General features: G+C 36.8%; 1 protein-coding gene across 1 annotated transcript; it reads right to left on the bottom strand.

Annotated features, from left to right (window-relative positions):
• Positions 1-382: 382 nt before the first annotated feature.
• On the bottom strand, positions 383-27,717 carry LOC145228427 (solute carrier organic anion transporter family member 4A1-like). The gene is made up of 15 exons (XM_080093487.1): positions 26,588-27,717; positions 26,224-26,338; positions 25,742-25,893; positions 25,366-25,447; positions 24,269-24,445; positions 12,629-12,719; positions 10,280-10,545; positions 8,637-8,787; positions 7,556-7,710; positions 6,562-6,760; positions 5,595-5,757; positions 5,011-5,077; positions 4,534-4,672; positions 3,131-3,353; positions 383-2,562 (listed from the first exon to the last, which is right to left on the bottom strand). The coding sequence occupies exons 1-15, from the start codon at positions 26,798-26,800 to the stop codon at positions 2,446-2,448; spliced, it is 2,310 nt and encodes a 769-aa protein (XP_079949613.1). The 5' UTR covers positions 26,801-27,717; the 3' UTR covers positions 383-2,445.

Raw genomic sequence — 27,717 nt, forward strand, 5'->3', positions numbered from 1 at the left:
GTCGGAATATATCATTTTAGCAAAATTCGTGGTATATTTTTTGCTCTATGTGCCAATAGTTGAAAAGCAATGCAAAAGATTAAACGGTCCGTCATAAAACAAACTTTCCAAAGCCCTGACCTGTGTTAACAGGTCAAATTATCAAAAACCGCAAATACGAATTTAATTCAAAACAAGCCGACTTTACTGCTTGCAAAGACGGATGTTTGTAAAATAGCAAACAAATTGCCTATATAACAAACCGCCAAAATACGCAACCGCAATGAAAACTCGATGTCAAAAACTAGCCTAGTTGGGAGGGAAAACCGCCACCCTAGATTCAAAGTACTTTCTGATCTTCAAATCAACAAACGACGACATTTCAAGCGATTGTATCGCTGAATTTACCCGTGTAAATGTATTTCACCCAATGCATTATTTCCTGAATGGGGCAGACGACAGACACTAGTATAAAAGTGTTACAACACAAACCGGCCAATCACAGTCCGTCACGTAAGCAAAGGCAAACGGATGACGAATGAGAGGGACAATAGTAATTTACGAAATCAAAAAAAAACGTGTGAATTCGCCAAAACTTACAAAGCAAGGCACAGCAAATGTAGTACAAATATTTGAGTGGGCCTTCTATAAAGGGTATTTCACGTTACAGCAAATATAGGAGGCCATTAGCCCCCCAATGCACAAAGAAATCTTCACAGGAAGGGATTTTTTCTTAACGTTCGCTTTTTTTATTGTACTGGCAAATTAGGGAGGTATTTTTGGAAAAAAAGCGTAAGTTTTGCCCCAACATATAGTTTTCTAACCCAATAAACTGAATTTTGTTTTCTACTATAGAGTGCAGTGTATTGATAAGCAAAAATATGTAAACAAACAATCTATAAAGTATTCGGATTCTACTCAAAGAACAACGAAACTTTTGCACAAAAAAGTATGTTTAGAACAAAATGTACAACTTTTGTGAATTGTAATCTCTCTTAACTAGTTGGTTATAGTAGAGTTGCCTGTTTCCAAAAGGCGATGTATTTTCAGAAAGAAAAGAAATATAAATACTTTAGACTTGGGAATTGTTTGTTTTTTCGCAATTTATCACACTTTTTCGCCATGAGTTTTTGTAATTGGGTAAACTGTGTAATTCACACAAATCGCCATTTGAAAACAGGCAGAAGCTATACACCTGACGTGTACATGTTACTACTAACAGTGGGTGAAGAATAATATTGCACCATGTGAAAATCATGAGTCATGCTAGCTGTTAGTTAAAGCAGATGAACTTATGACACACCAAAAATGTAAAGACCAAACAAATGGATAGAAAGCGTTGAGTTATCCAGAAAAAAATGTATGAGGCTTTGTCTTGGACTGTTACGTATTTGTATCCCGTAATTTTTCCTGTAAATTTTATAGTAACATAGCAGTATGCTTTCTAATTAGTTAGGCAAACTTAGTTTTGCAACTTTGTGACATACCTTGAATTTTATCATATCATACAACGACATCTTAGCTTTTAATTGGCCTACAAAAAGAATAGTTTTACCTTGTTATCAAAAACACATGGGTTAAAACACCATAATGTAGTCGTATATACCTATTGGTCCACCCAAGCAACATTAGTAGAACGTGGTTGTGTATGCTGAGTACGCTTGTGAAGTTGTATAGTTGCAATATTTAGTTACACAACAAAAAGTTTGGTTGGAATTTTGTAGAGCACAAAAAATGCTGACAAGGCAAAAATACTAAGGACTTATATAACGGCCAGTGCAATACAGAAAGTATAGCCTACTAATAGTATTTTGAAAATAACACAATTGCTTGGTATTTTTATAGGTTGAAATGACCAAGTTGGCTAAAAATGTTGCAATGCCAACGCTTTGCTTATTTTAGTAATTTCCGGCCAAATTGTTGAGTAGAAGATTGACTGAAATGGTAACCTTTCTTCAGAAGGTCTGGATAATGTAAACGGTCATGATCCCAACAGAGTTGACTGATTGTCAAATTCTTTAACACTTTTTTATCCAGCAACATGATTCCGTGTTTGTTTTTTTGTCTTGCATACGACATTTTCCATTTCAAAATTCTTCCAAATTCGCAAATTTTGGGTTCCAAGGATATTTTGACCACAGCTCAGTGCGATACACCACTGGACCGGGTCTACCAATACCAACATACCTTATAATTGGCCAGCTTTTCGTATTACTATATGTGACTAATCAATTCCAAGACCATATCTTCTTGGCAGTGCTTTTGGAATTTAAAACTGCTACGGCCAAAGAAAGAAAGAAAAAAATCTATACACCAGATACTGAAGAACAAAAAAATGCGATCTCAAGAATTAGGGGCTTTCCCGCCGCTCGCTGATGACGTCAATCGGGGAACTTGGGCTAAAGTTGAAGAACACGACTTGCGGCGGATGAGAGGAGCGACGTAGGTCGGATGAGAGGATGGAACTTATAAAGGCGACTCGAGCACTTCACGGGATGAATCACCAGAAGTTGTGTCAACAGCAATAAGACGAGCTGGTTTGTATGACAGGAGGGTGAGACCGAAGAACAGAATACTTGCGCCCTGTTAGGTGAAAAAATTTAACAGGTTAATTTTAATTTTGCAAATATTTTTTTCCACGCAGACACTTTGTGTTTTGTTTTGAAGAATATAGATGTCAACAAAAAGTCGTTTGAAAAATAGATTCTATTTGAATAAGGTAAAATCTAAAGTCCGCAAATACTTACGGTAGACAAATTGTTTTTTAAGAATTCATTCTGATAAAGAGTATTTGTCTTTATCCTTATTCAAATGAATCTTTTTTTCAAATACGTTTTTAGCACCCATATTTATGCTAGTCCAAGCACAGCACGCAAACTCTGAATGGAAATAAGTGATAATTGATAAAAAATCTTCAGCACTTTTGTTAAGAGAATTTTTGTAAAATCGTATACAAAGACAATTTTGCAATATCTTTATTCAAATAGAATCTATATATCTGCACCGTTGATTTTTCTAAATGCGAAATTGATAAACTCGGAGTGCTTGCGTTAACAAATATTAGCGTGATGAACCTTAAGGCAAAAAATACAATTTAGATGATACCTTACTTTATGTACACAAAAAAAACAGAAAAAACTGCGGCCAATACCTTGTATATTACTGATAGTATCAGTAGGCTGAAAGAGAGCTCTTGGTTTTTGTAAACCATGCAGGAGCCATGTCCTTTAGAGCAAAGCTCGTTCTGACTCCAGATCTGACACGTGCTGTCAATCATCGCTCCAAAGATGATCGGACCGGGGATTGTCCCCAATGTGCGAATCAGGATCCACTGAATTCCGACCGATAGTGAACGCAAGTGCTGGGGGAAGCACCTGAAGGGGAAAGTCCAAAAAGTTATTGATTGATAAAAGGGTGAAACTAAATATTTTGTGTATGGAGCTTTAGTTATGCATTGTGATCAACGAATTTCAAGTGCTAAAGATCATTTGCACAACCCTACTTAAATCATCTAAATGTCTCAATTTCTTTTTATGTTGATTTTTTTTCTAAAATAGGTCCTAATATTTAGGAAAAAAATTAACATAAAAGTAAATAATCGACTATTAAACACATGTTACACTAAAACAGAAAGATTAGCAGTATAAAACTTATTATGAAAGAGGTCAATTAATGAAAAGAGTTGTTTTAAAAGCATAAATTGTCTGTGCGTTTTTGTAGTTCACAGAAAAAAAACATGTATGGCGGGTACTAAGAATCACAACCACGAGCAGATGCTATCAGAATGGGCCTCTTTGTCTACGTTATAGCGACCGCAACACAGACATTTGGCGCCGGCATACAACAACAATAACTAATATGGCGTTTCCAGGAAGAAAAAAAATCCAGCCACACACAAACAGCAAAAACCCTAAATCCACCAAATTTAAATTAACAGCAAGAAATTTTGTTCGGCTTTAAAACTATTGTAGGTTATTTTTTAAGTGTTTCGTGACAATAATAATTCCTATTTGCGCATTGGGAGTAAGACCGTAGGAGGAAAAACTCTGAAATTGCAAAAAAAAATCCCGCTCGTAATTGTTATTAACATCCAATATACAATTTAAGTACACTATTCACGCTTTTGAATAATCTGAGCAAAAAATCAGAGCCAGTATTTGTGTATAATAGCACTTGTCGAAACGTAGTTATGTTTTATACACAAATTCTGGTTCTGATTTTTTTGCTCAAGTACACAATATTTGTTACATAGTAGTGCCTGATGACTTCGTGAAATACTCATAAAAAAATCATCTGCAACTTCATATCAACACCATAATTTGCATTGGTAACTTGAAACATATCGAAATCAGCAAAAACAATAAACAACACAACTAAATGCCAGTATTGGCTTTAACCTGTAATTTTTGCCGTAATTTTATCGTTTCAAAAATCAAAAATTTTAATCAGTGATCCTCATTTTTAAGCCTGCTGGCGACGAGTTTTTACAATTTTAATACAGAAGTGTTTACATTAACGAAGTAGGTTGCTATAGTTTTAGATTTAGCTGTTCACCTGAGGCTAAGGTCCACACCAGGCACGGCACACATGAATGTCGTTGATATGACGAGAAATAAACCGACCAAAATCACGTTATGCCACCAGCATGGCTTGAAGCATTTTCCCCTCACGGCAGTGCCGTCAAAAATCGACACTAAAAATAAATTGAAAATGCAGGGTTAGAAATGAGAATACAATTTAAAAGTTATCACAGAGTTAGAAATGAGTACGTTTAAGTAAATTTAGCTTGGAAAAAATGCAATATTAAAATTACAAACATGAAAATGAACAGTCCAAAAATGTTAAAACTCAGTCTCCAATATTAATATTATTGCACATTTTGTTTTATTATTGAATGTTTTTTTGCAGTGCCAAGTCGTCTCATATAACTTTAATGAGCTGAACGCTTCGAATTGATATTTTCCGGACACCGAAAACCCATTCAACCTTTCATTACATTACCAACAAAATCACGTGACTGTATAGACGCACCTGATTGGTTGGTTGAGCTCTCGGGGGCAGCTGCCATGCTGGGAATGCATGAACAATTCGTAAACGTCTGAAAAATGAGACGCTTTACGTAAATAATTCAATGAGGGGAAAATTTAACTGGAGCAAAAAAAATCTTTTTGTACAGCGCCAATAGGAAACAAAACGACAAAATGCAATTACATGTCTCGTGAATATTTAATACCTGCCCTGTGTACAGCCAACCAACAGAGTATTTATAGTATTAAAGTGATAGCAGAACTAAGCGGATTTCGTTAAAATTTAAGGGAAGGAATTTACTTTATTTTTTACATGTGGTTGTAAATACAAGCTTTAGCTCCGGGAAAAGAACCTGTAAAGTTGATAAAAGGCCCAATTTTAAATCATCTTTGCATGGTAACTTAGCATGTACTATGTAGTATTTTAGTGGAATGAAAAATGTTTTGAGGTGTTAAGGGAGGAATGCGTCGATAAAGGTTGAGGACCACTGCTTTAGGCATTAACAGTACACTACAGCAATTTGTTGTGCACATTACAGGAGCGAAACTAGTTGGGTGCAAACTTTATGGAAACGTAGGATAACTTACCTCTTTTCCGCTCTGCTCTGTCGCTAGGCAACCGGCGAGACAGGCCGAGTAGTAGGTGACGCCGTCGGAACCGCAGACCGGGTCAAACGCTTGCGACACACATCCACACGCGGCGTTGCACGGGTGAGACTTGTCAAATGGACTATCGTCAGGCACTGAAGGCCTACAATGAAAATATGGTGTAAAAATTAAGAAAATGGGTTTACGGCGAAAACGGCAACAACCTGATTTATAGGTCACCGCTGCATATAAACTGTTAATATTTTGCGGAACTGGGTGCTTGTTTGTAAAAGTATAATCTTTTAGACGTTAGAGTGTCGTTATATGAGTACACTAGCCAATACAGCATATCTCTCGTCACCGGCTTCACTGATGAGATGAGACCTTATAAGTCGAAACAGTGTGCACAATCTGCAGCTTTTTTTTACCTCTACCAATATGTCGCTATTAGTACAAAACATCAATTAGTGTTGGAGTCCAGAGTCGAAAACCTTATGTTTAACTATGTTAAGGTCTAAGGACACCATTCCGTGTTGAAAGTTCACGTTTTTTCTTTTAGGCTACTCATTTTTTTATCATTTAAACCGGAATAACGACCTTCAAAAGTCGTAATTTCAGGATACAGAGTTTGACTCATATTAATAGCGTGAATCGGAGCTGGGCCTTATACCTTACCAGGCGATTTAATATGGAATAATATCGAATTCCCGCAAAAAAGTCTACTCAAATCGCTTCAATTTTCCTATGGAAGGGTCACTCGTCCACTGCCGTACGTTATTAAGAACTAAAATAGCGTTTCTCTTGCATATTTCTTTTTTATATATTTTATATCCTATTTACCGAATTATTATACACACCATTTGTCCTACTAACATGATTGTATTTGCAAGCACACACACATGGGTCCCTACACACGTGTTTATGCGAGGTGGTTACGGTAATGTGGAGTAGAGTAATAAATACTTACAGCTGGGACTTGTAAGGCACGTTAACCCCAGCCAGTGGGATATCATCACAGTGTAGAGTGAGAGCAAACTGAGCGAAGAGTCCGAGTAAACTCACACAGAAGCACATCCTGAGTGAGTTTCGGTAACTCAGCTTAAGTCCACTCATCAGTACTGAGCCCATCAACATGCCCCCTGCACCAGCCGGTATACAAACGTAACCTGTGTGCAAGGTTGAAGGGTTATATATTGCATTGCGTATAAAAAAAATGGTAGTTAATATTACATACTTGCACTTTCAACTTTAAATTAGAATCGCTTAGCTAAAAAACAGTAAGTCATTTGTCCTTAGGATTATGAAATACAAGACACATGCAGGAACTAAGGCCCACATATTTCTTTGTACAAAGGATATGAATTCCAGGGTCATGTTGAATTTGTACATACTTAGAACAGTTTACAAAGTTTGTGATCTGTTCGTTTTGTATAAAAGTTTTTTAAAGTGGTATAGTAAGGTATTAATGCTTTTAGGTACCTTATACATTTCGGCTGTTTCATTTTCTTTGAGTAGGATACTGATGACCCCCTTTGTACGAATGACTTAATGTTTTCATGAACTTAGTATCACAGAAGACGAGTTTGTAGGCACAAAAATATAACGTGCCCGAATCAGCAGATCATTATATGAGAGTAGTAGTTTATGAGTCCGATAGCCTTGTTTCGGTTGGAGTCACGGAACAAAATAAAACAATGGTGGCACAGCTCAAATTGCCACTGCACATACACTATGGCCTATTTCAAAACATAAATCTATTTCCTACACTTATTTTATTATGGGCCCCATGACAGCCAACGTTTTTATAACCTTAGTTTGTTTCTGCAAGCAATAACTTAAGGATTCCCCGTGCAAAGTTGTAAATAATGCATTTCACGAGATAACCATGATAAAACAAATAAAAAAATAAACAATTGGGGTCATAAATTTCGATTTTGAACTCCAAGCCAAAAAAAAATTACCGAACAGGTTGGCAGCGTCTGATGCGGATTTTCCAAACTGAGATTCGATAAACTTTGGTCCGAAAGTTGAGAATCCTGACACTAGAGTTCCTAGCACGGCTGCAGCAAGACTCAGGTACAGGAAGGCTTTGTTGGTGACTACTTGACATAAATCACTGTAGAAGTAGAAGAGATTTTGTTAAGATTTTTATCTGGGAATGAGGCAGGTTACAATAATGGCACTAGAAATTCCATAAATATACGAAATTATGAGATTATTTAAGTTAAACCAACAAACGACTTGTGCCGAAGAAAAAATGGTTTCTTGAGAACTAATTACGTTTTGGGCCCAAAATTAAGCAGGACAAAACACCACCACTAGTAATACTGCAAAGTATCCGAAATCATAAAATGATAAGAGGCCAGAAAACACGACTGACTTGTGCCATTTATTTTGACCATTGGCAGTATTTGGAAGTGACCAAAATGATGTAGCACTGTTACCAGGCCAAAACTAAAGATTTTTAGGCCTCATAAGTTTATTCTCCTAAGCAGAAGACCAAATATTACAACACCCAAAGACAGTGCACACTGTTTCGACCTATAAGTTCTCATCAGTGAAGCTGGTAACAAGACATAGGCCGTATCGGTTAGCATAGCAATATAACGACACTCCACTTTGTTGATAGTAACAAGCTAAAACGTCATTCCTCACCAATTCTGTTCGTGCCTCAACTCGGCATAAACCACAGAGTAATCTGGCTCACAATGGTCAAGCAACTACTTCGAAACCAAAGTGAAGTCGGCTCAGTGTCATAGTATCAATGTAAAAGCAACAAGCCTATAAATGATAAGCTGCACATAGTGCACACTGTTTCGACCTATTAGGTCTTATCACTGCAGCTAGTGACGAGAGATGGGCCGTATTGACTTGTGAAGCCACCAGCCTCACTAATGAGATGTTATCGGTAAAAACAGTGTGCATTGACAGCAACTTACGTATCATTACCTAGCTTGATGCTTTTGTATTTATACAGTTATCTTAAAACATCTATTAGCGAGATTTTGACAAAACCAACGTTATACGACAGGATCAACTCGCCTGGCAAAGAGTTCGACAAGCTCGCAACTTGGCCAGCAAGAAGACGATTTGCCGTCAGCATCCGGACCACCAGGGGATATATTCTGACTCCCAGAAGCAGTGTCTACGTCACATTGGAGTGGGATCGCCTGCTCCGTTAACTCTTGTGGTCCTGGTGAATAAAAAATGAAAGGTAACCAAAATAAAAAATATCACTAAAGAGAAGACTATGAAACGTTTGTCTGATTATGTTTAGTAAGTATAGAAATTTCACGTTTTTCTTAAGTTGAAGTGAGGACGGAACAGGGGTAGGCAGCTTAGGTCAAATTGGGTCAGCAGTTAACAACAAATAAATTCAGAGCTAAAATTCAGATCTACCTGACTATAATGTGTGTATATTTTATTTAGTGTCTCTTTTGTGATCAAAACGTGAAAAACGTCAGTTTCTTCATGTATAGCTTTGCATTTTTGTACATTAAAAAGCACAGAAAATTCATTTACTTTGCAGTTTCTGTTTTCACGAGATTTATGTAACTTGAGTTTTAAACTTAACAACTGTGTAAAATTTTGAATGTCATTGAGGAAACCGACACCGGAAAAAATGTTATAACCCCGCAGGCCAGAGCAATTTCGTCACACCAGCTAACTCGAGTAAATTGAACAAGTCTCTATGTCAGACCTGGGCATTGTACGGCCCGCGGGCCACATCCGGCCCGTTGGCTGTCCCTGTCCGGCCCGCGTGAGGTCAAGTAAATTGAAACACAAATCAAAAAAGGCCTATTTATGCTGTGCATAAAATACGACAATTGTTTTTGCAGAAATATATATAGACAAATTTATATTTGTATATTTACGTATTAACGCACATGCGTGGGCGTACAGCTATATGTGATGCTAATCAAAGTCTACATAAAACACAAATTATCCAACCCATTGTTACGCAAGAAAGCCATATTGAGCCCTTCTGTGTAACAATGGGTTGGACAACATGTGTTCTATGTAGATTTGATGCTGGTAAGCTAGCCCTCATCATGTCAGCCTACTGCAAAAAGAAAAGAGTCGATTCAGAATGCCGCACTTTCAGCAAGGCATGGACTGTTAAATATTTGTTTACAGAAGTCTAAGATAAACCTGTGTGTTTAGTTTGTTGGACTCTGTTGCCCTAATGCCGGAGAAATTGATGAGCAGAATTAGGTTTCAACTTTTATTGGTCTGGCCCTCCAACACAAGTCAGTTTTCTTGTGTGGCCCTTTTCAAAAATTAATTGCCCACCCCTGCTCTATATAGTGCGTAGAAACTAACGAAACACAAGATTTGTCACTTTGTAAACTACAGTCAACCTAGGTTAAACCAGATTCGCTTAATTCAGATCTTCGCCTAATTCGTTCAAAACTCAAAGTACAAATGATTTGTAGTGTAGTAAGGCTTTTTAACTAATCGACATCGGTTAATCCGGATTTTCGCCTAATTCGGACAAAACTTGAGATACGGATAATTTGTAATGTGTAAAACTTGACACTATAATTGACATCGATTAAACCGGATCTTCACCTAATCCGGATACATTTTTGGGTTTAAACGGGTCCGAATTAACCGAGGTTTACTGAATGTACAAAACCACAGCTATTTAATTAATTTTTGAGACATGCAAATAAAGCACTTACTTATCTGAAGAAATGGGTCGTTTCGATCCTGCCTGGTTCCATGTTTAGGTTTTCCGCCAACAGTAACGACAATCACCTCATCCTTGTTACTGCAGTATTGCTGCTCTTTGATATTCACCATCGTTTGCTTGCGTGTAAAGGTGCTGGGTAACTTGCGGGGATAGGCCAGAACCGGTATCGACAAAACTAGAATGATCCCAGCGCTGATAACAAAACCCACCCACCATGCTCCCACCCATTGGGGGCTGTCGGGGGTGATTGTGGGGCTGTGGGTGAAAAATGACTAATTTTAACTGAAGGCTTCAAAATAAGTTATACCCAATAAGGGTTCTTAGTTAGTAAATTGAAGTTCTGACTGCTGGGTAATTATGAAAGATTAGGTGAACAGTAATTATGGTGTACGTTTTGTAGGAAAAACAAGTTAACAATGCGTTGTGGCTGTTTTTATAGGGCTGTGATTAAGAAATATAGCTGCTATTCGTTAATGAGAATTTCATTTTCAAAGTAGTTATGTGGGTAAAATAAATTAGTGAGTTGTAATTATAGGAAACGTTTATAAAAGTTTTGAAATCATTAGAGTTTCAGTTCAAAAACGTTACTGTTCAAAGCGATTAGTATACAGTGAACAAGTAAATACGGCAAAACAATATTAAAAGATGGTAAAACCACCATAAAATACGTATCAGAAGCTCCCAATTAAGACTATTGTCTCTAGTAAACAGTAGCGTCTCACTACACCAGACAGACATTCACATGACAAGGAAACCTTTATAAACCACTAAGACTACGAGAGTAAAAAATGCCACCTGTTAGTTTGGGCAATCGCACAACTCACTGCGACAATACACTTCTGTCTGTCTACACCACCACGAAATGACAGGATTATAACGCGGAGGCCGAAAAGATATAATTGAAGTATTTCGTTCAAAGCTAAACAGGTTCAATGCCTTTGTATGTGGTTTTAATGGTTTTTGATAGAGACTTGTTGATGTCTATACAGTAAATGCGCATAAAAATGTTGAAGCATTTTTTGAAATGAAAAATCGCCGTAATTAAGTTTATTTAAGTTAAAAAAAAACATTTAGTGGTTCGTCCATGCAATTTTTAGTTGCACATATTTCGCCTCAAGTTTATGTACGTAAACATAAAAATTGTAAAGATTAAACAGTATGCGCAGGATGGTTCTATATTTATATTTTATTTTATTCTATTTAAGTAGGCTACGTGTATTGTCGTAATTAACGTTGATTTATTACCAAATTCCGACAGGCTGCCATGAGGAACTAGCTTATAATCGGATAATTCATTAAGCGAAAGGAAACTAGTCTAATGTTCAAACAGTATCTATTAATTTCTGTTTCGCTTTCCCATGTGTGGTTTCGCCATATAGGGTCGGGAACCTATGGGTCGAAAGTGAAATGTGGCTCTTTAGAAGACTGCGGCTGACAAGTAAATATTTAACATGTTTTCGACTTCTTGAGTAAAACAACGTTCTCGGGAAAAAAAGAATAAACTAGTAGACTAATATTGTACTCCTAAATTTGTGTTCGAGAATTTTAAAAGTTACATTTATCCTGTGATACTGTATTACGTCGTTTTCGCAATTTGTAAATTACGTTGATCGTTGAGCATATTACATGTTAAATATATATTTGAGTTTTAAGTGTACACAACTAGCCCATCAATACCTCCTTATCACACTTGTCTATTTTAAGATTACTTGTTAGGGTGCGCCCGGCAATTGTCCGTTACTAATCGTCTAGCAATGCCAAATGGTAATTTTCACACAACGAAAGGTTGTTTAAAGACATAAAAACAAAATTTTCGTGGTAAAAATGTGTGGTCTCAGGAGTTAAAAGGGGTAAACAGTAAAGATGAACACCCTGTTTAAATCGTTTTTCCTGACCGTTTGTTACCTCAGAATAAAGGTCACAAAAGTAGGGTAATTCATTATTCATTACCCCCAACGCAAAAATCAAAAATGAACAACTATTTAAGGGTTTTCGTTTAGAAAAAGGTTTAGTAAAATGGGCCATTGGGAAATATTTCGTGCGTTTTTCACATTGCCGTTAACCCTGAACGGCTTTCATAGCAAAACTCTATTGTCGATTACGTAATAATGACACCATTGTTCGTAGTGGAATATGCTTTGGTTCAACAAACAGCCTTGATAATGTATTTTGAACAGTATATTTGTGCGATTAGAAAGGGAATATGATTGTTAAGTTTATTTGATTCTGTTAACTTTACACTATCTTGAACAAGGTCACCGATTATGATGAGTTCATTATATTTATACCTTTTTGAGGCAAACGTTTAATTAAAGCTGCTTTAAATAAAGGAACTTACATAGTTCCAACATCAGTGAAGACTTTTAGCAACTGGCCACCCAAGATGAAACCGATTGCTGGTCCAATCAGAGCACCCATGTAATAAATACCTGCAAAACAAATAAAGATTAGATTCTCTACTGCTATCTGTCAAAGAATTTTGAAGGTATACACCAACTATTGAATTCAAAGTGTTAAAGTCAGGGCCAAGAAAAGATAAAAAAGATACTGAATAACTTTGGCTTTGTCACTGGTTTGATAGTGCTGATAGGGTAAGATATATGGAAAAGGTCAAATGAATTGTTTTATTGTCCAACACAACTATATTACCTAACCAAGCATTTTTATGAGGTTATTAAAACCTATGACTTTTTGTTGCATAACGATTTTATTCAATTCTGTACCTCGCCTCAATGCAATGCGAGCCTTTTCCCTAATAACGAAAGACCTTATACGACTTTTTATAGTATGACTTTTATTCAATTCTGTACCTCGCTAAACAGGATATCAATGCAACCAAGCCGTTTGCCTAATAAGGAAACATTGGCACGGATCATAACAACAAGGTTCAATAAAGACTGGGTCAAAACAACAAAACAGTATCACAACAATAAAGATTTTATGCTCGATAGGGGATCATTAGGGCGGTTATAAGGTTTTACGAAAGGTGCTTAGCGTATGATGACGTGAGGCGCTACCACCTCTAAATCATATTTAATGATTAATTAGAAGCCTTTGTTAAAATTTAGCACTTTAATGAGCTCCACTATAAGCTTAGGCAAAAGTAGTAAACAAAACGTCCACATAACAAAGCCCTTGGACCCATGCAGTAAACAACTGCTGGTCTGGTGAGTATCAGCACTCCAGTTACAGCTATTTGATAACGTAAATGTGTCGTAGCTTATTGGGAACAGGCTCTTCAATACGACGAACAACAGACACTTGAAAACCAGAGTCACGGCAACGATTTTTTGTTCCATGTCGCAATGCAATTGCAAATCACTGAATGGCCACGGTACAGACAGAACGCTTCGTTTGCACTAAGTGATTTTTTTGCGGTTTTCGCACACCACAATTGCTATGCCCAAGTACGTTTTGAAATGGTATGCAAGACGCTATTTTATTGCACGCCATCGTCAAAATATTGTTTAAAATCAGGTTACAACCCATGCAGAGGCAGAAAATGGTAGGTTTCCAGCCATTGATTTTCACTGTCTGTGTTTATGTATAAATAATGTACGAAATAGTTACACCTAGTTGTTTAGATACGACATACCAAAAATTTATGTTAAAATCTGTGATTGAAAAGCAGTTTTATGGTAATTTTGTTGACAATTTTTAAGCTTTTGTCACGATGGATGGCGTATATTTATTATAACAAGGCATGTGTTTTTTAACGAGACATTTAACTTCATTGTTTGCTTTTGACACAAAAACTGTTTACTTCTAATCAACAGCTGATCAATGTAAGAGAATGAAAATTACAGTTAAAAACTAATAACAGTGCAAAGCATACATATAAGGCATTATAGCGCTGTCTGAGACAATTGTTACCGAGGTTAATAGCGCAAAATAGCACAACGCCCAGTTTAGGGCAAGAGGAACTAATAAAAATACGTAACTGGGTTCGGTATACACTTTCTCCCTTTTGTGTACTACTAAGAATTCAAGACACCAGGAATTGGAAATTACTTAACGTCTGAAACACCCAATAGCACCTAAAATTGCGCAATGAAATATGCCTTGTTTTTTTGAAAATTGAAATTTTTGCAAGCAGGAACTGGTATCAGCAATTTTTGCGTGGGTGCGTTTAGCTTCAGGCATTTTTCACTCTCGACTGTAGGTATGTCACAAAGTAAGAACTTTAGTCACACAAAGTTTGCTAATGTCCGATAGGGGACGTAAAGAGCATTTGCGAATATTTAAAAGCAAAAAATGTGTAAAAATGCTGACGGTTAAAGCCAGTGATGGGATTCAAAGTTTTTGTCAGCCGGTTTTATGACAAAAGTCATATTTTTCAGTCGGTTCTGTTACAAAACGTCCTTTGACAGTAACCAGTAATGCTAACCGGTTCGCTGGTCTCCTAAAAATTCGTGAGACGGTTCTATAGAACCGGTGCGAACCGGCTGAATCCCACCACCGGTTAGAGCTATTGGTTCGTAACATATCCCAGACTCACTGTCAATATAAATTAATGTGCTTTTTACGCCCTCTATCAGGAATTAGCAAACTTTTTGCGATTTAAGTTTTAACGTTAGTAGATCTACCTAAAACAACCGTTCCAACCATACGCGGAATGCAGATGCACTCAAAGGTAAAGTCATTTGACGTGCTGACAGACCAGAAAACTGTATGTCGCAAAAGGTGCATTGTCCATTATTCTATTTTCAGTTCTTGTCACGTTTTGGCGGCCACGAGGAGATTGCGATAACTGATATTATGTCACTTAAGTGTGACACATCCGTTAGTAAAGTTGCGCTATAATGGTGTAAGTTCTTTTCAGTTTGTGATTTTGGTATTTTCACATGCGTATAGTAAGCAAATTAAAATTCTACCTTTGTTTGGAGTAAAAACAGTTCGTAACCACATCAGGTAAAGGTACCTTGATGGGTTAGCTGTACTATAAACACACAATTTGAGCGCTTTTAAAAAATAAACTAAACACCCTAAAGGCAACGACATTTTATTTGGATAGACTGTGGCCCAATTCATTGGCTGTGCAACAAATAAAGTTTAAATTTGCTATGTGACTACCAGAATCATCATTTCGACAAAGAAAACAAAATTTCCTACATATTGTCAATGTGTAAAAAAATGTACATTTTAAGCTTATGCAAAAAAATTCACTTCGCTTGTCATCGAAATTTGAAAAAAACACAATATTTTTCGTAATTGTGCAAAGCCTCAAGTATTACATTCTTGTTACAAGTTAAGCACCGCCAAACGAAATGTCATGGACACAGACACTTAAAACAACACATTTAGCTGTCTGTCGCGAAGACCAAACCACAAAAGGAAAGGTCAATAAGCAAAGCGTCTACAACTATGTTGATTGAATAAGCGATAGGACGCAGAGATATGAACGTACGCGTTGATACGTCAAAAACCTTTTAACGAGTTCCAGCATGATGTAAACGTTTTTGCAAATTAGCAGTTTTTGACAAGGCACCGTGCCAGATTTTATATCACGGTTAAAGCAGTGACTTTACGATCGCAGATTACATTACCTGACGGCTATGCATTGGAAAAAGGCTTTTGCAACATACAGTACACCTCGGGTAATCCGGATCTTCGTCTAATTCTGACAAAACTCGAGGCATGAATGGTTTGTAGTGTGGTAAGGCTTTAACTAATCGAAATCGGTTTATCCGGATCTTCGCCTATTTTTTGCTTCGAAACAGGTCCTGTTTAGCCGGGGTTTTTATCTACTGGTCCAACAGATATTTTTGTTTAAAAATACAAAGTTATACTCGACCATGCGCTTCACAATAGGCTTGTTGGACAGACAGGTGGTCGTTATTAAAAGTATGGACCTCTCCAGTGGCAAGGGCACTTGGTTTCATTTTTAGGTTACTTTGAAGCAATGAGGCAATATACTGGAGGTCAAGCTACTGGGGAAAATAGTATGAATCAGACAAACTTGAAATTTATAAAAAAGTGTGGTCAAGATTTTTTCAAAACATTTTTTTAACTTGTCTTGTATTGGGAAAAAATGATACGCAAAACTTCGACGTTGATTGCGTTTCTTCTAAACTTTCCACATTTTTAACGGTACTTTCAATCAATGACAACCAATAACATCGATTAGCACCATAATTGGACTTTCAACACGAACAATAATGTCAGCATCGTTTTTAGCAGGGGCTAAATATTATTATCCACGCCTCAGGAGACATCTATCGTGCCATTGTTGAAGTAACTTTGCTATTAAATCAATGTCTTCTTCACTGTGTCACATGAGAAAAAAATTGGAACTTTTTTTTGCATTTGTTGATGGTTAGTGTCGAACTCTATCTTAACTGCCGGATTGTGTAGACATTTTGAACAGTCCGGAATTTTAATTTTACACCCATTTGCAAGATCTTCCAAGTCGTACAAAGATAGCAAATACAGATAATTTTTCACAATTACGACGCAACAAAAAGTAGTTGTTACAGAATGCAGAGATGGCATTAATTTGTACAGCTCATTTTTTAAGTGGGCCGGGTTCGGGCATTCGGGCCTGACTTCACATTCTATGTCCGTAATTTTTTTAATATACATTACCAGGGTTTTTTTAAGGTTTGGTTTGGGTGACCGCTAAGTAGTTTTAAGAGACCGCAAGTGTTTCATTTAAATACCAAAAACTGTAGTTGTAGTTGCAAGTCCAAATTTTGGGAAACCGCTGGAGAAATTTGGGCGACCGTTTCGGTCCCCCAAAACACCTTAAAAAAACACTGTACATTACCAAGATAAGTAGCTAGTTGCTGGGTATATCCGAATATCCAACAGCCGAAAAACTTCTTGTTTAGGCTATTATATATTATTGTCCATCGTGTATGTCTTCTTTACTATAACTTTCGGGCCTTAACGGGCTTCTCAAAAACGATTCGGGTTCAGGCCAGGCTACAGCCATTACTTTCGGGATCTGGACTGTTACAACTCGGGGCTGTATATTGTTTTTTTCAGTTGGTACAACGCACACGTGCCCCATAGGTACAAGTACAACGAGTTACGCAACAAGACAAGATCAGTTGCAGTAAGTGCGTCAACAACTGCCGCAACAGGACATAGAATCAATACAATCCCAGTCAAATCGATAATCTAATTAGAGCGTTGTAAATACACGACTCTGTCGCCTGTACAGACTTATCATCAGATGTACAAGGGTAACGATTGTGCGCTCATTGGACGTAAGGTTGCTGGTTCGTTTCTGTTGCGCAATATTGAAAAGTCTAAGTTTTGTAATGTTGTTCAATTTCGCCACATGGTCGTACTAGAAATTAATGTTATTAATATAAAATTGTTACATGGACTACTTGAAAAGGATCTGTTCATAAGTTTAGTAAGAAATATGATGGCCCAAATATACGTAAAAAGTGACATGATTTGTTGTTCAGACGCTTCGGCAAATGCTTAAGAGATTATTACAGTTGCAAAACCTGGCCTCAAATTGCATTCCCATTCGAGTCAATAATGTTAAAGCAAATTCCAAAACAAGTTCATGTCGTTAACCATAATAGCCCGACGTGTGAAGTTAGTTGCAAAACAGTAATCTTAACCCCGACTTCGCGATTAAAACTGAGAAGCGAATGGTTTTCTTAAGCAATCTCATGCCAAGATATACAAAAAGTCCTTTTTTTTACATTTTCACAAATTTCGCGACCGGTTGTGTTAATGCCCCAAAATGCAGGACTTAAAAAAATACTGTTGTAAAACATGGTTTTGTTAAAATCATACAAAAACATTGGGCTTAGAACTACCGACAAATAAGAACCTACACAAAAAACGAAACATTGTCAATTAAAAACCTGGTCTGAAAAGAAGACCATAATAAGGCACCGTATTGTAACAACATCGTACAACAGACATTTTGACTATTTTTCCATCATATGACAAAACGGTTGATGCGGAACGGCCAGGTGTGTTCACGCATCCCAAAGCACGCACTGTTTTGTATCTCAAAAACTGCTTATTATTTTAACAAACAACAAAACATGTTTTACACAGTGAATGACCCGAACAAGCTGTTTGTTTTGGTAGGAGACGGTAAAATCGGTGATCCGTGACGGGATATGCGCACGAGCGAAGTTCGCCGAATTATTGAAACTCGCTAATAATGAAACTAACAACTTGTAACTTAGCGAGGTAATAGGTACTTAAATAGACCTGCACAGCTTATTACTGGTGCTGTTTTCAACCATAGTTCGTCCAATTTTCCATATATGACAAGAAAATGGGTGTGTCTGCGATAACCTAGTGCGATCCCACCAACAACTTGAAACTAATTCGCTTTGATACGAACCATTTACTCGATCAGACATGGCAACTGAAGGGACCTTACATTACAGTGATAGATGCTTTTTATCACAAGCTATGATTTAACACTATACACGGATCTGTTCATAAGTTTAATAAGGGAAATAGTGGCCCAAATATATCACTGATGATGGCATTGACATTTGTCGAAACGCTTTTTATGCCTGTTTGAGACGTTATTATCCTCATTAGGCTATGAAGCGTTCACAGATTTTTACAGTAAGTCATACAAACTATAAACTAAAACATGCTACGGGTATCGGTTTTGATATATAAACTTCCTTGCTTACGTTTAAGACACAGCATCATGTCTTGATCAATCGTCTTGACATTATGTTACATTTTAATGTTAAATACGTCAATCTGGCGGAAAATTGGTATAGTACTTTTTACACAGGGTATTTTGAGCGGGAAAAAAATATGTGTAACCCGAAACTGCTTAGAAAGATTCAAACACCCAACAACTTTTTAGTTAATCTAGCCAATCTACACGTGTAGATTTGCCTAAAAAACAAACTTGCTTTACTATACCACGTCAGCAAGCTTACTCGATCGCCCGAGCGTGGGTAGACAAGGGGCACTTCGGGATTTCACTGGTCGTGTTTTTCACTACATTCTCAAGTGGGTAGCTTTGCTCTTGACCTGGTGTTAGTGAATGTTTGTTTTTAGGAATAAACCGGAACTAGAAACAGGAATTGGCGACAATAGCGTGAGAATTGCTTAGTGTGGCATGTTTGAGTGTTTGAACTAGATACTACGCTGTAAGTACATCCACCAATCCCACCTGGAAATCAATATCTTGTAAATTACACACGAGTAAGCCTTATTCAAACGAACGAACTCTACATACAAGCTGTACTGTTTTTAAAGCTGGTTCTTTTTTGACTTGGGTCGTTATTTGTCTTTATCGTTTTCGCAACATTAAACATTGTATCACCTAATAAATGTTTTTAAGACACCTTTAAATAACACAAAATTAGTAAAACAAGACAGTTGTAAGCACTATTAGCAGCCAGCGCAGTACCTTTGAGCATATTATAAGCCCCATGCAGAGAAAGTTAGGAAAAGAATCATTACTGGCATTATTAAAAACATGTTTTTTGATTTTTTTTTTTTTGGAAGGGAAATTATAATGCGTTGACAAATTGCAGTCATGCACAAAAATACATGCAAAGAAAACCAGACAAACAAAAGGCGTATTTTTATGCTCAATCTGCAAATGTGCCATGAAATCGTATATTTAACCGCTCTATGGTGGGCCATAACATAGCCAATATCTCTAAACCACAGTAATATATTCCCAAAAATAAAACATATAAATCTCAGTAACATCAATGAAATAGCACCATACATCACACTAGGCCACCCACCAAGCAGAAAAGCCGGTGGATCGCGTTATAAATAGGCCAGGTTAACCAACTGCTAAGCTATCGACCAAATAGTAACAGTATGACGGATTACCAGACGTTAATCCCAAGCCGGTGTGCAAAGCATTGCCGGGATTAGCTGGCTAATTCGGACGCTGTGTGTCAGGTTTATCATTACTGACCTGACAAGGAGAGGGTTAGTAATGTCTGCATACACGGAAACCTGTTGTGCCCTGGATTTTGTACGTGTAAAATATTGTACACTTAAAATGATTTTTTTGCCCGCACAATGATTCTGCCTCAGTTAAAAACACACAGATTTGAAATATGCTTCAATGCATATAACATTTTTTGGTTTCGAATCTTGTCTTGCGTTATCTAATTTCAGATTGAGATTTTGAAGCTTAAGATAGATTTTACGTGGGGGACCAGAGACTTTATGAATATGTAAACCGCCCGTCACTAAAAAAAATTAAAAGCACTTGCCCAACAGACACACACAAAGAGATGTAAGTCAGGCCAGGTTCGAGTTTAAGCTTGAATAAAACAGATGTTAGAGACCCATTTCGTTGAGGTAATTTTTTAGTTTTATGGTTGGTTCGAGACGGCAAGCGCAAAAAAGTATCTAGTTTTACCGATATCAGATAAAAGGCGAACAAATCAGATTAAATTGGCCGCTCACAAAACGAAAGTTTTCATATTTTGCTTTAGGCAATCAAAAACAATAGAAATCTATTTTAATTTTGCCTTTTATAGTCGCAGGAAGATCACACAATCATTTAACATCGACATTTCGTCAGACTGTAGGTAACTGGTATACAAGGAACTTCCCTCACTGCAAACACACTCCAGTAACGGGAAATGTCTACAACTAGTTTCGAAAAGTGTCGTGTCAGTGAACTAGAGTGCCACTCCAAACGCCCCCCGCAAAATTTCCATTAGGAATAGGGCGCGAAAATTTGCCCTGTTTACCAACGGCCAAACCAGGCGGGCATTGCAGCACTTGCAAAAACGACCGACCTACATGCTACAGAGCGGCTACATTGGGTTTTGGCACACGCTAAGCAAATAGAAGAATTGAGAACAATGGCTTTTTGCTGTGGATTGTTAAAACGCTTTATGTGACCCTAAACGACCAAAAACAGGTTGTTTGTAACTACCAGCATAGCGTTCGTTCATAACACTATTTGAAGCACTTTATTCGGCCAATCGGTTTAGTGTTTTGACATTAAAAATGGACTCCAAACAGACTTGATGAAATATCAAAGTACCATTTTCACACTGATGATGACAGCGATTGTTCAAAACGTCTGCATTCAAATAACTGCGCTTCGTACAGCCCCTTTGGCAGATGAGTATTAGACAAACAATACGGTACTACCTTTAACTTAAATTTCAACACGTCCCACTCCCACACACACAAAAAAGGTATTGTAGCAACTTGATTCTTAAAGTGTATTGTTGTCAAAGTTGTGATCAAAAGGTTATGTAACCGCGTGTTCATGTCTAGTAGTCTGAAAGACTCAAAGACTTTCGCGTAGTTTGAACTGTATGTCGTTACATTAGCTTCCTAATTTGGCGTGGGGCTCCTAGCAGCAATGACCGTATTAAATACCAAAGAAGGAAATTATGGGATAGATTCAAATTATACAACTGAAACCAGATTACACAAAAACGTCACATTACAATAACACACGCGCATCAAAGGCCACACGAGCTGTGTATTGGTAAAAACAGGAACCGAAAAATTCCAGCCGATACGAACGAATACAAAATTTCATTTCTTTCAACAGCTGCGGGCAGAATGGCTGGCGCAGCCCCTATCGTATGTCATCCGTTTATTAAAACTGGAAATTACGAGGCACCTGTCGCATAGAAACGTCTGCATAATGCATATAAACGTCTGTTACAATATGTGCAATGCGTTAGCACAGAGCTTTCGTGTTGAAAAATGCTTTTCAATGCGTCGGTTGAGGTTTTTGTAGGCTTTAGAAGTTTAGATGCTCGGGCATATCCATTACACGCTTAAAAATGCCTACATGCTCGCATTAAAGCACGGCGTTTGCATAATGCATGCTGACTTGCTACTGCACGTTGCAACGTATGGAATACTGGAGCATACTATAAAATGTTATACATTTGAAACCTGAAATCGGATTTTCTTTAACCGCATGCTGGCCCAGACAAAAAATCTAAATGCGTCCTGGACCACCTGTCCATATGACGCGTGCCGACGCGTGTTATTGATTGTAAAGTGGGATATACGTCAAATAGCGTTTTAATGCCGAAAAACATGACCACTTAATAGGTAAATCCGTGTTAAACAAAGAATCAACTCATTAACGCGAAATTACAGGCCTATTAGATAGGTAGTGAATCAATAACATGCATTATCACTGCAGTTTATGCGAATTCGTTACGCAAACCTTCCAAAGAGAAGATTAAACTACACAAACATCAAGAAATAAAAATGAAGCAAACATATTCAGTATAGTCCAATTACGATTTCATGTAGAAAACAGCGATGACATTGTACGCATGTAAATGTCAGGAAAGAGTCAAAACCCCTACAGACCAGAAGATAATGACAAATGACAGGTCGTAGGCCTTAATAGTTGACGTTCATAGGCTAGTTCCCTTTCAAAGATGTGAAACGTGAGACAGGAACTGGCCACAGGCAATAGAATTCAGCTACAGCATCAAGTAAATACATCTACATTCCTTCGAATAAATATGTTGGGCTGCATTTAGGTATTTACGCGTTTTTTGCGTACATTAAACCTCGGTTCATACGGACCCGTTCGGACTAAAAAAATTGTCCGGATTAGGCGAAGATCTGCTTAAACCGAAGTCGTTTTGTTAAAGCCTTGCCACATTACAAATCAAATGAACCTCAAGTTTTGTCCCAATTGGCGAAGATCCGGATTAACCGATGTCGATTAGTTAAAGCCTTACCACATTACAAATCATTTGTACCTCAAATTTCGTCCGAATTAGGCAAAGATCCAGATTAACAGAATCCGATTTAACCGAGGTTCAGTGTATTTCGATAGTTACGCGTTATAAAGTAGTTTTTACCAAATTGTTTTGCCCTAGCAATGCTATAGTAACCACATTTAAAAAAATCAAATCGTTTGCACTGCATTCGAACTTACAACAACGCGCATTGAGCGTTTCCTGCTAGCATCCTGTACGTAACAGCGAATTTGGCAGGTGACCAGTGTGTTTCGAGTGTAGGGGGAGGCATAACATTCAATTCACCATAGTCCACGACCAGTCATTTTCCCCTACATGAATCAGGCCGCTTGCCAAAATACCCACTTCGTTACATCCTGTCCTCACCGCACTAACAATCAGCTAGTATCAAGCCACCTTTACTACAGCACAGTTTCTAAAGCCGTTTTTCACTACACAGGATTTTGCGTTTGAAAACGGGACCATAGATACACTTGTGCTAAAGGCAATATAACAAGGTATAGTTCAGTGGTTTCCGACCAGGGAGGAATTCTTCCCAAGGGGCGATTTTTTTAATTTTTACATGTGGTTTGTAAATAGACACTTAAGCTCTGGCAATATAACTTGTGAAGTTGATAAAATGCCCATTTTTAAATGATCTTTGTACAGTTTGGCATCCACTATGTAGTATATTAAGGAGGAATGAAAATGTTTAGAATTGTTAAAGGAGAAATTTGCCAAAAAAAGTTGTCATTTTTTCACAAACGATGGTAAAATATCTTTTCATGATCATGTCACACCAGGAGATGTTAAAATAGATTCCTGTGTTGATATGGCCCTAGGGGAAAGGCCTTTAATGACCTTTTTGACTGAAGCAGTAGTCGTAGCTACTTTAATGTGGTTTGGGTGCAGGGATCTAATTCAAGTGGATTTATTGGGAAATGAAATGTGTATTTTCATAGGTACAAGTTGTATTTATTTGTGTCACTATAAAGATATACTGTACGTAATTGTCAAAATTCTAGCAAAATTAAAACTATTTTTATGAATAAAATAACAAACCACAAAGTACTCTTTAAAACTACAATGAAACAGATTGCTAACCAGCACACTGACCATTTATTTTTCTAATATTTATCAACATATGCTTTCAAATCTAAACTAGTAGGACAGATTTAGTTTCAATAAAACAATCAACATATATTTGTTTAAACAAACAAGAAACGTAGGCTCTCTATCAAGACAAAACTGTGTGAGTTTAGAGTTAAAACAAACAAAATATTAAAAGTACATTTATATTAATTTGCAAATCAACTTACCAATATACATAGGGTAAACTTGCGGGTCAACACTTTCATCAATAAATGTCACTCCTAGCACAGCCAGTGGTGTACATCCAATACCAGTGAGAAATTGTCCGAACAAAAACACATACTTCATTTGGCTGATAGATACGTATGATACAAGAGTGGTAGTAAAATCTGCACAGTCTGCAACTAAATACAATTGGTTTGTTGAGCAACAATGGTAAATTAAAGTACATTTAAAGCTAGACATCACAAAAGAGGATCGACCTTGGATAACTAACATGTGTTAAATATGAATAAGTTTGAATCACTTTTGATTGACAAAAGTCATGGAACAAACTAGTGCTAGAAAGAAAAAATATACAAAAAGAAAAAAATACGGACAAAAACAATATGTGTCCCCTTTCCTGAATATAACGCCTTCCAAATGATGTAAAATAAATATCAAACAATAACCAGAAAGCATAATTCATTTTTTCGAACCGATGCCAACTTTTAAAATCTTTTTTTATCCTCTGGGAGTGAATAAAAGAATTAAAACAGAGGCTTAATGCCAATAAAGAAAGGCATTCCATCCTGTAAAGCCACTTTGCATTATAAATGAGTTTGGGACTTATTCAGCACAAAGGTCATGTAATTATGCCTCAGAAGTTCCAACAGCTTCAATGCATCAATACTAGGTTGCTACGCAGGAGGCACTAACTCAATTATGCAACACTTTAGTGGAGTTTTAAATCAAACTTTTCTCCTGGAATTAAATTGTGACAAATATAATCGGTTTGATATTGATTGGTTTTGTGATCCTAGTGCATGACAAATCAAAAAAGCCAAAAAACAGAAAAATCAATATTTTTTAGACACAGAAAGGTAGCCTTAACCCACGAACAGTGATCAATAATTCGACAATTGGTTTCACTGCTTTTAAAGTGGCAATTCTGTTGTCTGCTATTGATATCAATACAGTATATACAGTTCAGCTACTGCTGTCACAATTATGTCATAAACTTTCTAAGTTCAAAAGTTGGGAGGGGGAGCATTAACAATTTAGTATAAATATGACACACAATATATCAATGTCTGGTGTGTACAAAAGCGTCACATATTCTTACCAGTGGCATTCAAAGAAGACAGGTTATGTGAATCTATTACTTGTGTTGCTTGTTTGCATAGAGAATATCCAGTCAGATTTTCCTGAAAAAATTTCAAATTTCATGAAACAAACAAAAACAAAAATTTTGAAAAACTGCATTAGTACTTGACAAAAACAAAAATTTATCAACAAAATTCAGTGTAACCTAATTGTATATAACTTGCACAAAACAGCATTTTAAAATTAGTTCAAACAATTGACAGACAGCTGACACTCTTTGTTTTGATTTCGCGGCCTAGTTAGGCAAATTATCCAACAGTGTTTCATGCATGTGTCAAATTAACCATTTAAAAAAATCAATCAGATTTGTTCAAAACACCATTATTATTACTCACAGAAAAGTCTGCAGTAGCACTTTGGGATGGGCCCCGGCTAAGCTTGTATTCATAAGGCCCAGTAAGAAAATGGGGCAAAGCAAGGACTAGGGATCCAACACTTGTAAGAACTAATCCCCAACCAATCCAACGTGGCTTGTGACCTTTGCCACCTGTATAAAGGAATGCAAGCTGGATTAGTAAACCAGACTTTACACATTCATTGAATTACATATGGGCACTGCATAAAAACAGGTCAGCAAATTACTATGATAAGGCTAATAAATGTAGAACAACTCACATGGTTGCAATTTTTTATGTAACCAGTTGGTAATTTAACAAACAAAACAATACTAAAAAAGATACATTTTTTAAATACATGCATATGCAATTATTATTATTACAGTAATGGACAATAATGACCAGTTTAATAGCAAACCTAATAGGTGCAAGTGGCTTTAAAACCAATTAACTTGTTGAGAGATAACAGACTTTTTACTTACCTAGATAGCTGATTGGTAGCAAACTGAGACAGCCAGCAATGTCATATCCACTGACAATCAAACCTGACTCTGAACTGAGCAAGTTAAACCTCCGCTCAATTGATGTTACACTAACCTACACAAAACATCAAATATTTAGTATATACAATACACAAGCATCATAAATAAGATAGAGATAAACATTAATAAAGATAGAGATATTATCAATAAAGTTTTTAAAAAGGACAAAAGTACAAAAAAATGTTTTAATAGCATTTTTTAATTTATCACACAGTAAAAATTGTTTTGAAGACCTGTTATTTGCTATGTAAATAGTATTTGCACAATCTTTTAAGCTTATTTTATGCAAAAATACATCGCTTACCTTGAGAAGTCCATTTATAATTATGCCCTGCATAATATTTGCCATGGTCAGCAAAAACAAAAACATTTTTGCATTGTTAAAAGACTTTTGAAGGCACCGAGGTTGCAAATATCCCCATCCAAACTGATATACTGTGTTCGGAGATAAATCGGAAGGTGGACTCTGTGTAGATCCTTCATTAGAGTGGTCTTCTGCATTCCGTGATAAACTCATGATGTTGATTCAATGTGGGCTATGTTTTCAAAACGGTCTGTTAACCGTAAGTCTTACACGTTTGATGTGCTTTCTTGTTATTCCATTCCATGTTGCATCACTCCAGTTATAAGCAAGTTTGCTAGACTAAACGAGCCCATATTGAAAATATTGACAGCCTAAGAAAACAAAGGAAGTAGTGACTGGAAAACATAAACATTGCCAAACCTATATAAATGAGACCAATGTATAAAGGGCACTTCCTGACAGGTTTTGCAAAAGAGCTAAAAGTGTGAAACCTTATACTTATTCCGAGATTTTTAGCTTTGTTCATGTACCACTCATATCCTGAAATCGAAAACACTCAAAGATATGCAATAAAGGGGCAACAGCAACAAGGTTATACAAATATCATCACAAATGTTTAATAAAACAATAAACGTAATTTAAAACAACACATTTTGAGAATCAATGAGTTGTTTGTACTACTCTTATGCCATCATAAGATAGTGCTCAATAATAGTTTTCCCATTAAACGTGGTAAACACAAATAGTTGCAAGTTTGCAACACAAAACGCACATTGCATAAAGTCAACTTTTCATAATTTGACCAATTCTTATCTTAAATTTAAGTTTGCACGCCACAGTTTAAGAACCACTGTCCTAACAGCTATATAGCGGTTCAATTAATGGCCTTTGTTCGAAGGTGGACACTTTTATATCTCGATAAAACGTATTCAATCTCCAACAATACGAGTTCTATTAATCTGAAAAGCAGAGCGCCTGTCACAATACAACTACGCTGTAACTGTTTTATGCACAAGATTCTGGGCAACAGTTTTGGAGCCTGTTTTACTCCGCAACCTGTTCTGTGTCATTAAGTGCAAAAGCTCCTGACAGCACGGTTTGCACAGTTGCCCGGCCGCTACACGCGAAAC

This window comes from Phallusia mammillata, chromosome 5 (assembly GCF_965637545.1).
Source record: "Phallusia mammillata chromosome 5, kaPhaMamm4.hap1.1, whole genome shotgun sequence".
Taxonomy (NCBI): domain Eukaryota; kingdom Metazoa; phylum Chordata; class Ascidiacea; order Phlebobranchia; family Ascidiidae; genus Phallusia; species Phallusia mammillata.

Bases quoted from the DNA above. Each gene is read 5' to 3' on its own strand.
- LOC145228427 (XM_080093487.1), bottom strand. From the start codon at position 26,800: ATGAGTTTATCACGGAATGCAGAAGACCACTCTAATGAAGGATCTACA. The intron at 25,448-25,741 runs GTGAGTAATAAT...AAATTTTTTCAG, and splicing joins GTGCTACTGCAGACTTTTCT to GAAAATCTGACTGGATATTC. The intron at 24,446-25,365 runs GTAAGAATATGT...AATTGTATTTAG, and splicing joins GTCTTCTTTGAATGCCACTG to TTGCAGACTGTGCAGATTTT.